The following is a 12130-nucleotide window of genomic DNA, read 5'->3' on the forward strand; positions in this document are numbered from 1 at the left end:
TAGATATAGGCACAGTTTTTCAGTTTAAATCTAGGCCTATACTACTGTATGTGTTGTTCTACATTATTTAGTAGCAATGTACAATACAGTGTACATAATAGTCATTGTTTTACTGTACACTGTAAAGTGTATTAACCTTTCACATATGAATTACACAGTATCAGAGTTATCGGCCACAAATCACCTTGTCACGCTTTCATGCCATGTCTCGTCAGAATAACCATGGCAGATTATGCTAATTATTTCCAAGTCATAGTTGAAAGGCTATCGTTTGCTATCTATGCTGATAATACATACCAACTCCAGCTGTTCAAATTATGGAATAGGGAATTAGAGTTAGGGCACCAGGAGAAGGTTTCCTGAATATGTAACCTGGTGTAAATTTATATTCTGTTATTTTTATATATATTTATTTACACTGTAATAAAAATTTAATGAATTTACCGTGATTGAATTGAATATATTCCATAAATTTATAAAAATCAAACAAACTATAGCTATTTGCTTTTTAGACTCATATCTATTTGTTGTCTCCCTTTGTTTTTGAAGTGTTTACAAATGGTACGGAGGCAAAATTATTACTCTGAGAAATCAAAATACATGGATACTGGTATTCACACTAAAACGGATTATATACATTATAAAAATACGATATTAAATGCACATTTCAAAATCAGTAAAAATGATCAAAATTTCTATTTTCGTATAACTTAACCGCCATGTTGTCTAAAAGTGTGTTGATATTGTAGAATGGAGATCAGCTGTGATTTGCCTTAATCACTCTGTGATTAACGAGTTACATCACAGATATATTGGTATTGTGGATCTAAGGTGCTAGAATGTCTCATACCTTAGTGTTTGTGTTTTATACCAAATGTAAGCTGCCTTTTTGTAATTGTAAAAAGGCAAATATTTTATAAATATTTTTGACATCTTAATGTAATATTTCTATTTAAAAAGTAAGTGATGATTGACAATTACATTACATATACAGCTATAGTAGCTAACATAATAAATGGAAATGGAATTATATTTTATTATTATTATTTGTTATACACAACTTTTTATTTTAAATATATTACCTCCATAATTTTTGATAAAAATGTGATGATTAACAATATTTTTATTTTTACAGCTAATAATTTAGCTAATATGATAATAAAAATATGAATATTATACATTAAATTATATATTATGTTTATTATTGTTATTTTAATGCTTCAAAGTTTAATAAATAATTTTTTGGTCAATTTTCAGGTGGATAAAGTATGAGGAAGATGTAGAAGAAGGTGCTGACCGTTGGAGCAAGCCACACATTTCAACACTGTCTCTCCACAGTTTGTTTGAACTCAGAAATTGCATCCTGATAGGAACGGTATGCCTGGACATGAATGCAGAGAATCTTGATCAAATTGCAGGTATGTTTACTCTGCTCTTGAACATTTGTTTTAGTTATTGGTCAGTTTGAGTGACTGGTCTTTCAATCTTTGATGAGATGTCTTAAATTGTAGTGGCTATTTCCTTTGGTTGCTATTATATGGGAATGATATCATTGTTTTGCAGGGAGAGTGTTGGAAAATGTAGGATGTAATTTCTAAAATCCTGTCCAGATTATCAAATTTTGATTGACAAAAACTGTTGTATGCCCATATATAGTCATGATGCGCCTATATATGGTCATGATGTGATGTCATCATGACCATACTTACCCATGTCACATGTTTTTGTCAAATAAAAGTTAGGGCTTAATGAGAAACAAGTTATTTTTTATTAACAGTATCCTTTAACTGGTAATAAATATAAAGGTCTCTATAAGAATATAATGTAGATGAATAATCCCTTTCAGAGTCTCATTTGTGCATAACTATGTCAAAGTTCAAATCACATAAGCAGTCATACAGCTTATACTATCATTAATCATTATTTACTTGAAAACTGTAAACAAACTTAACTGTTAATAAATAAAGTATAAATATTAACATAGACCCTATGCTAGATAATTTGTTTGTTTATATTATATTTCACTTTATTCAAAATTCAAATTCCTCATTTGATACAGATCGTGGCCAGTAAGTTACAATTACTGTACAAGAGAGTGGCAATAAAATATATAAAAATGTTACATTAAAAGGGGAAATAATTATTATCGTCATTATAAAAATTGATATTAACAATGAAATTTAGTACGATACAACTTTACATTAAAATGGAAAATTGTTATTATAATTTATATATATCAAAATATACATGAAAAACACAAAAGGTCAAAAAGGGTAATTTGAGATGACCTTCGACATATAACTGTGAAGTTGAGACTAAGAAATGGATTATTTGTGATAAATTTCTATTAAAAATAGCTCTATCAAATAATATGGTTAATTCATACATTATATAAAAAATAGAATTTCAAGTAAAAACAATTTATATGTTCACAGTGCTGTTAACAACTTAGAAACAGGTAATCTGTAGATATAAAGATTTGTATAAGAAAATATGATGTATGAATTTGTAAGTAGAATATAATACTGTAGTGAATAGCACCAAATAGCATACAATTGATAAACATATTAGGTTGTATAAGCAGACAGATGAAATTTTAAGTAGAAACAAGTTATAGTTAACAGTTATTGTATTTAGCAGATAATCCATAGATAATAAAGATTTATATTATAATGGTAGATAAAGGAATTTTTTTTTCTTTCCATTTTTCATGTTATAAGCTCAAAGCATTATTATTTATTTCCTAGATTATTTAAAATTCTGTTTCTATTTTAAATAAGATACCTTTCAAATATTAATGAAACTGTCTTGTTCCTCTAGATCTTGTTCTTGATAAGTTTATCGCATCTGGTCAACTTGATGATGAACAGAGGTACAATGTACGTGAAGCGCTGCTCTGCCGTCATCGTCATCAATGTGAAAAGAAACACCGAGATTCCAAGCGACACGGTAGCTTGTTGCCGGGCATCAGATCACTGGTAGATATTGGACGGTCATTATCTGGCAGTTATCACCATGGAAACATGGAACAATGTAGGAACATATACTATATGTTGCCCATAGTAGTTTATAGTTTATGTATTTTATTATTTTTCATTTAAATTTGTGCCAGTGGCCACTCGACTTTTAGACAATAACAAATTAAAATTGTTTTTTAAGTTGCAATCCAGGGGCGGATTGCTATAAGCGGTCTTAACGGTTAGCCGGCTATAAACGTGATGCCACTACTGGTCTATATGGTCTATGATTATAGACAATTGCTATACCGCGGTCTAACCAGTTAGCCATCTTAAATTTTGAAGCCTACTCCGCACACTTCTCAGCATCTGTAAAAATAGGTCTACGGCGTTTATTTACGTTCATTTCGATACATTTGCGTGCGTCGAGCACGCATGACGTCGCCCTCAATCTTACTTTACCAGGGAGTGCTTGTTTGCGTTTCAATACTCAAAGCGGTCTTAGGGAAGACTTTATAGCAATAGTCTTAGAGGAATGACTTTAGTAAGACCGTCTAAGAGATAAAGCCAGCTTTATTCGAGGAGTTAAGACTACCAGTTTCCTGTGCAATGTGTGCTTATGCACAAACAGCTACTAATCAATTACAATGATGTTTAGATTTATGATGTGTTTTTCCTCCTCAGAATTAAAAGAGGAGGATCTAAAAAAAATAATATAGGAAAGGATAAGAAATGTTTTTTTTTTTTTTTGTAGTATTCTGTTCACATTGTTAAGTTTTTTTTATGACAAATACCTGTGGTTTTCCCATATACGGTAGGTACAATATGACAACATTATCATCCCTACAGTCTAAATGGGTATCATGACATCAACAGGCCCATATATGAACAAATCATATATTTGTTGCATACTTGATAATGTGAACTAAACTTTCCCAACAAATCTTACTCTCAAATTATTGTTTGTTGAACAGCTCTATCTGCAACGCAATCCACGCCATCTATGCCAAGGACCAGCTTTTCACACGGCTCGCATCTAGGTGTAGTAGATGGTAGTTCCACACCCCCATCAGGCAGTTTACCTCATGTACCAAGCGCTCAGAGTATGAAGGTATTACTTAAATCTTATATTTATACCAATTTAAGTTCTTCCATGTTCAATAATATTCAGAACTCCATTTTTTTTTTTATTTTAGTCTAATTTTACCAACATTTTGGAAATAAAATTATGAAAATTATCTTCTTTTTTTTATCACCTTTGAAAAAAATTATAAATCTTATGAGGTATACATAAAAATTAAATTTCTATATTTGTGTCTCATTTACATTGTTTCTATTTGGTATAATTTTATATGATAGGTACTAAATTTTAATGGAGTTAAATATTATTTGATGAACCTATTATAAAATTTTCCCTATTTATCCATATTATTTCTGGAAAACTGTGATTTAGAGTGTCTCACTTGTGTTATCTCTTACCAATAATTTTTTTAATTATTTTATATAGTCTAATTTTTCCAACATTTTGAATATAAAATTATGGAAATAATCTCATTTTTCATCAATTTTGAAAAATCAAGTTACTCTAATAAGGTATACATGGAAATTAAATTTCTATATTTGTGTCTCATTTAAATTGTTTATATTTGGTATAATTTTATATGGTAGGTTAGAAATTTTAATGGAGTTAAATATTTATTCATATTACCTCTGGAAAAAAAATATGATTTAGAGTGCCTCACTTGTGTTATCTTATTACCAATAATTTTTTAAAGAATAATTAGACGGAAGGGGTGGTGAGGGCTATGGCAAAGCTTTTAATTCAAGGATTTGCTAAAACACTGGTCATTCTTTTGATTGATATTGAAACTCTGAAAATGTCTTGACAGGAATTAAATATATCATCAGATATGTTGGAGCATTACCATCATTAATTATTTTGTGTACCAGCTCTGATATCACCTGACCTACTTGTCTTGTTTTTGGTCTGTGAGGTTCTTCAATGAGACTTGGTTTATAGATTTTCTCATCGTTCCGTCCCTTAATTGGTAATTGCACATGTTTGCTGGTGGATATAAATAAAGTATAATATTTTTTTTTTTTAAATGACTGCTGTAAATAATTTATTTAAAGCTTTGTCTACACTATCAAATTTGTATGATGTGCTCATGCATGAGCATGATGATGTCATATTACACCCAAATTTGTGGACAGAATATACTGAATTCTATATTGAGATATTGAACTTGGCAGAATAACATTCAATATCAAACTACCTTACTTTACATAATTATTTAGTAAGTTATGAACTTTTAATTAAGATAATTTAAAACAAGAAAATGTTTTTCTCCCCCAAAACATAGTAAACATTATAATATTTATTTTCTTTACATAATAATTAAATTGACTGATAATTTATTTAATTATTTTCATAGTAAAGTGTCTTTAATACAATAAAAAAAAATTATTTTTGTTATCAGTCTAATTTGATAATTGATAACTTATTTGATAATTTTAAGTGAATAATTTAAAGCAGTAATTTTTTTGGGGGGTGGGGAGGGATAAGAATCTGTTAAAAAATGTACTCAAGACAAAGTTTATATAGTAGGTGATAAATTCATTCCCTCTCTGACCTACTATTTTATATGTTTTAAGTAGATAACAACTAATCTCTCTAACATGTTTATATTATTTTAATTATTAATAATTGATTATTAACTATTCAATTAATATTTCTATGATTGGACAGAAGAGAGTGAAAACTATCCACATGTCTCATGAGGCAAGTCTCTATGTTTCTGTCACATTGTTTACCTTGGCATGACAAGCAAAAAATTGCTGCAGTTGTTTTGATATGTTTAATTTATTTGTTTCAACTATTGTGTTCTGTAGTTATTTACTATCACTGTTGTTATTGTATTATTATTATTGACATAGATGTTACATTATTATTTTAAAAAACATAAATTTCAGTTGCCTCCAGTGCAATCATTCTTAACGCAAAATATATCTATATATTAATTAATATAATTTCACACTATTGTCATCATTATAATCTTTATTGAGTTGTTGTTACCATCATCATAATTACGACAATATTATATTTTATGATTTATATCATGAATCAATAATTATCATTATTAAGGCTTACAAAGAAATGTTGTGCTGCCCATGCCCAATGACATTTGAAATTCATGGTCAGTCATTCAGCTTTTGTTTTGACCTGTGCAAGGCTTACTTAGCAATAGAGTGGTTACCACAGAGCTAATATGGTTAAAATAACAACTTTCAGAATTATGGATTTGGTCAATTTTTCAAAAGTTGATCTTTGGAGGTGTACATAATTGAGTATTTTGGCATTTCTTGAAAAAAATATATATAATGTGCAAAAAAAAAAAAAATTTTTTTAAATTGGCAAAATTAAGTCTTCTTACAGCAAATTTAAGGATTATTTTACTAGTACATCTTTTAAAAACACTTTCACAGTAAATACAGTAATTGAAAACTATTTTTTTGATCAGTGACTTATTGAAAAGTTAAAGCTTATGTTGTTCATAATGAACAGGTTTTATTAAAATTTTGAGGTTTTCTTGATTGGGTGGCGGTATACCTTAAATCTTTATTATCCTTAACATTAGCATCATCATCTTCATATCTGTCATCAACAAATTTATCATATCATCATGGTTGTCATTATCAGGGGTCTCAAATTTCCCGGAAGTCGGAGGAGTCTCCTGGAAATTAAGAAGTCCTCCCGCACTCCAGCGAATAAGCAAGAATCTCTCGCAAATTCACAATATTTGCATGTTTCTACCAATTTTAAATACTGCACTATCAATTTTCTCATTTGTGTTAGCACAAATGCCTATCACCATCTAGAGCAGAATATATTTAAACAGATCTCCCGAATGTGGATTCTTTCTACTTGGGACCCCAGCATTATGATCATCATCTTCAGCATCAGCATTGTCAACATCATCACCATTATCATCATCATCATCCTCATGATCATCATCATCCTCATGATCATTATCATCCTCATCGTCATCATCATCATCATTTGTTGCCATACTGTCAGTTATTTAAATCATCTTTTCTTAAAAATTATTTCTCTATTTTCCCAACATTGCTTGGTTATTTTTTTCTCGTAATAATTTAGAATGTGAAGTGTCTTTCTTTTTTCTATACTAATACAGCGTGGCTTGGAATCTTAGATGTTAACACGTTTTTCGAAATTTGAAATTAACATCACATATTTTCATAACTGACTATAAGAAAAGTAATAGCAGGTTCATGAAAAGTTCACCATTAGTTTAGCACAACACATTACCACATGATGTGTGTATCACGTTTGAATGGTATGCCAACACACTAAAATGTATGATTACAAAATTATGTATTTTGAATTTTAATATTGTTATGGAGTGGAGCTATAGCCATAGGTGTTAAGATGTTTGTCTGTCAGGCACTAAGCTTGAGTCTTATGAAAGATCAGGATGTTACTATGAAAACATTTCAAGTTTTTCTTCTACTTTTCATTATTTTATATTTCTTGGTCCTCTGTACTACAACTACTTTGCTCTTCTTCTTAAACCTGTTCAAGATTTTTCTCTTTTACTGTCCACTTCTATTCCTAATTCATCTTTCCGTAATCCCTACCCTTCTTCTTTATCTTCTTCTCTTTGCTATTCTTATCAATCCTCCACTTTGTCATCTTTCATTGTTCTATTCTACTATACTACTTCTTCCATTGTCTAATGCTCTATTCTTTTTATCTCTTTTGTCCGCTTCTTTCTGGCCATTCTTCCTCCTCTACTTTGTTGTCTTTCCATTGTCTTTCTGTACTTTTACTTTGTTATTTCTGATGCTTTTCTTTTTTTTACTTTGTTCTCTCTTTCTTCTACTTGACCACTACTTATCATTTCAGTTCATTTCTTTAAAAAGTATCTCAAATCCCATTTAAATATTAAATTGGGCACACACTGTATTGTACAACTGTCAGCTGATGGAACCGTCACCCTTGATATGACACAACACTGTGTGTTGAGATTGGTGGCAGCCTGAGCAGAACTTCATTAAAGTGATCCTTTGTGCACGCATCTTCGCGTTGCGTTCTCAGATTTGTATCAGCGCAGTGTGTGCTCGGCTTGAAATTTTAATGCCATGTTCAAGCTGAAATTTTATTTGAAAAAACATGACCATATATAGTCATCCTTAGGCGCATCATGACTATATATGGGCATACAACATTTTTTTTGTCAAAGAAAATTTGATAATCTGGACATCTTAAGATGAACCTAAAGCATTTAGTACTTTTTTGTGATACTTTTTTTTTTGTGATGCTGTACATTAGTTATTATATTAACCATATTATAAATTAGTTTGTGTTCAACATTCATAATTATTAATATTATTTTATTTTAATTTGAAGTAACAAGCTTTAGCTATTTATTTTATATAAGTTATTTTATATCCAAAATATTAGAGATGAAACTAGCACAAAATAATAAATATGCAGCACCCAACAATTATTACAATTAGTTTTTAATGAATGTTTGCCCTATTTTTACTATTAGTTTGATTGGTCGATTAATTTCTTGATTTTTCTATATTTGTTACTTAGAAAATCAAATTTTAGTGCTAAAATACTATCTATTCATTATCTTTAAATACCGTCTCATTGAGACGACAATAAAATTTAAAATATTTTAATTGCTTTCTTTTGTATAATTTATAACTAAATTATTAGCTTTGTTTGAAAGAAGAAAATATCTAACTCTCCAATTAATGATGCACAATAAAGTACCATTCATTTATTGTTTACAGTACATGGACATTTAAATGAGCTTATAATAAATTAACGTCGTAAAAATACTGAATTGTGTTTCATTTTTTCTTTTAATTGGATCAAATTATAAATTATTTGATCCTTTTTTATTTGGATCAAATGCAAGTCAATATTTCTTATCAAATTAGGAAGATTTTTTTTTTAGAATATATCATAGACAATATGTATGTGCATATCAATAATTGAATTTATAGATGTTTTTTGACTGGCAATTATTCTACCATAGGCAAGTGTTCTTATTAGATTGAGCATCTACCAAGAAAATTTCTTAAAGCCATGCCCCAAAGGAAAAAAATTTACTGTTTGACAAATGAGATATAGAATTTTAAATATTTAAAAAACTGGAAAGGGTGGGGCTAGTGGGAAAGGGAAGTAACCACTCTTTTCCCCACCTTTTTCCTGGATTGGCTTTAAATGAAAATCCTTGACATTTATCAATTGGTCATTGTCTGTAGTGTAATTTAATGGGGTACTTAGCCCAGAGTGAAGAAGGGGATAGAAGATTTGTGAAGGGGATACTTGTCCTGAAACTTATTAAGTCATACATCATACTGCATTTTACACTGCAAAGGAATAGCTTAAAATAAAAACAGCTTAAAATGTGAGCTTGGCAGCATCCTGAAAGAGTGCTTAATACATCGAAACATTGATGTTTTGCAAAATTTTCAAGTTTATAGGTGTTTTTATTTTTAAATATGTGATGTACATTTTAGTGTTATTTGCTCAAAACAGTGATTAATACTAATATGACCTTAACATAACTAGAAAATCACAAGCTTTAATCAAAACCATTCTTCATCACAAATTTTTCCTGTCTTAAAATGTAGACTTCCCCTATCTAAAAGTTATTCCCCCTCCCACTGGTCCAACACATTGATCAGATGTATATTAAGACTGCCATATCAGTGCCTTTGTGTGGGGGTTGGATGTTTTTGGTGAAAGGAAAAAAAATTATACATGTTTAGATTTTGTGGATTGTTTAAAATCATTGAATATAAACCTGTAGGTGAATCCTACACTTGCATGAGATATTTCGATATCCAAAATTTAATTTATTACCAAGATAAATAAAGCTTCTTGCATATCAGCAAATCGAATACTGGCATTGATAGCTGGGTATGTAAGGAGTTTGAGAGCTGAAGATTGCTGCTAATGAGAATCTTCATTCAGGATAGGACGTGTAGTTTGGCTCGAGTAGTGTGCATGTCGTCAAAGCTTGGCATTTGAAACTTAGCTTGCTTCATGAAAAGGGAAGTGATTGTAGAAAGCTGTGTTTTTAAATATTCATTTGAAGTCTATGGTTTGCTGTGACTAGTCAACTAATAATGACACCAGTGTCTGAAATCTTCGGTTTTTCACAAGAAATTTCAGTTTATTTTAAAGATTTTTCATATTGTTGATGATTATAATCATTTATTTATATTGAACAGTGATCATAATTATAATAAAGGTAATAATGGTTTAATGATAATAGTAAAATCACTCTAATGGTAAAAACGATAATAGTGGTAAATATGATTGTGCTATTTATAGTTCATTTACACTAACTGTCCCTGTGCTATTTATATTATGATTCGGAATATAATTAATATTAAACCAGACACTATCTGCGCCCTTGTTGCTGAAACTGGGCTCTAGTAGCTTTATTCTGTGGTCAAGCCATTGATTCCACTTGCTACCAGCTCAGTTGTACTTTTCGACATATCTTTTATATTATATACTTTTTTATATTGTCTATTGTAAAGTTTTGCAATTTTATTTCTATATTGTGTATTTCAAATTGTTTCAAATTTCTAAATGTTTGAATAAAGAATCATTAATATTATATAAAGACTAGTGCATGCATACCTTCCCTTAAAATTTTTATGAATTAAAAATAATTTGAAATATTTAGCCAAAAAATTATACTTATTTCAGTATTATTTGTTTTTTTATCTTTAGGCAAAACACCACTTCATGAAGAAGATCCCAGCAGGGGCTGAAGCATCGAATGTCCTAGTAGGAGAAGTAGATTTCTTGTCGCATGCAGTCATCGCGTTTGTCAGATTGGAGCATTCTGTATTACTTGGTGATTTAACAGAAGTTCCCATTCCCACCAGATTTCTATTCATACTCCTTGGCCCCCCATCGGAAGAAACTGCTAGATACCACGAGATTGGTCGATGCATTGCCACACTCATGTCAGATGAGGTTTGTTAATAACCTACACTTCTTTTGTCATAATTCCACATATTTATGCGGTGAAGTTACGTGTGGCTTCTTGCCTGATCTCCTTAATCATAAAATACGCAGATTTAATACGTAGGTTAAAGGTTATTCATTTATATTACTCAAAATATATGTGGTCAGTAAATACAAACAGTATTGAGTCTACAGGTCTAGCTGGGGTAGGTGTGTCCAGCCTAGGCCTCAATAGTGTCCAGTCTATGATCAATGCCTAAAAAGATTTAGAAGCTCTCCAAACCTCTCATTTTAATTTGTTTGGTCCACTTTACTGCAAGCACATCACCGTGAAAATCACCCTATCTCATAACCATTAGTGCTTCTTCAAAAAGCACCGACTGTTTTTAATACAAAAACCTTAACTCAAAAACTAGAGATCAGTTAAATTAGGTTTGACAAATATAGCTATTGCAAGCAATTTACAAAATATTGTTTTTTAAATATTTTGCTTTGTCATTTTTGAGTTGAATTACGAAAATAGGTGTTTAGTGTGTCTTAAGCTGGCTTATGAGGAGTTGTTTCTTTGCAACATCATAACTTTGCCCACACTAATCCGATTGCTTAGGTTGAAGCAGGAACAGAAAGCAAATTTTTTCCAGTCAGTTATATATAAAAATTAATCTAATTGGACAAAATTTTCTTCTGTCATTTATTAATTCTATCAAAAGCTTTCAAGACGAAAGACTGCCCAGGCTCAATGCCGGCCAGTGAATTGGTACGTTCCATTTTCTGAACTGAAGAAAATATGGTACCTGCTGTATCAAAGACTTGTTAAAATTCATTAAATGATATTCTTGATAGTGGACCAAAATAGCATACACTACTGCACATCTAGACACATCGACTACAGTATATATACTCGCGTATCAGACGACCCTTGTATAAGATGACATCGAGTTTGACAAGATTTTTAGCTCGGGTGTCGTCTTATACGAGCGTCGTCTGATACGCGAGTATATATGCAGTAGTCGATATGTCTAGATATACAGTAGTGTATGTTATCTTGGTAATGGTAGAGTAGGTTGGCAAAAGCTAGGGATGCCCACCATTTTCCAAGAAAGCGTATGACCTCTCAGCCAAATGCTCAGTTTAATATGTTACA

At 30.5% G+C, this 12130-nt stretch overlaps 1 protein-coding gene across 1 annotated transcript in view; it reads left to right on the forward strand.

Annotated features, from left to right (window-relative positions):
• The first annotated feature begins 222 nt into the window (after positions 1-222).
• LOC117103974 (electroneutral sodium bicarbonate exchanger 1-like) overlaps positions 223-12130 on the forward strand; it is a 39645-nt gene continuing 27737 nt past the window's right edge. Inside the window, exons 1-6 of the mRNA XM_033244617.1 lie at positions 223-335; positions 1258-1418; positions 2821-3033; positions 3932-4068; positions 5707-5739; positions 10747-10995. Coding sequence (XP_033100508.1) covers positions 223-335; positions 1258-1418; positions 2821-3033; positions 3932-4068; positions 5707-5739; positions 10747-10995 — 906 coding nt within the window. The remainder of the gene's footprint in view (positions 336-1257; positions 1419-2820; positions 3034-3931; positions 4069-5706; positions 5740-10746; positions 10996-12130) is intronic.

Source organism: Anneissia japonica, unplaced genomic scaffold, assembly GCF_011630105.1.
Source record: "Anneissia japonica isolate Jap-2015-1 unplaced genomic scaffold, ASM1163010v1 scaffold342_len425065_cov216, whole genome shotgun sequence".
In the NCBI taxonomy this organism is placed as follows: domain Eukaryota; kingdom Metazoa; phylum Echinodermata; class Crinoidea; order Comatulida; family Comatulidae; genus Anneissia; species Anneissia japonica.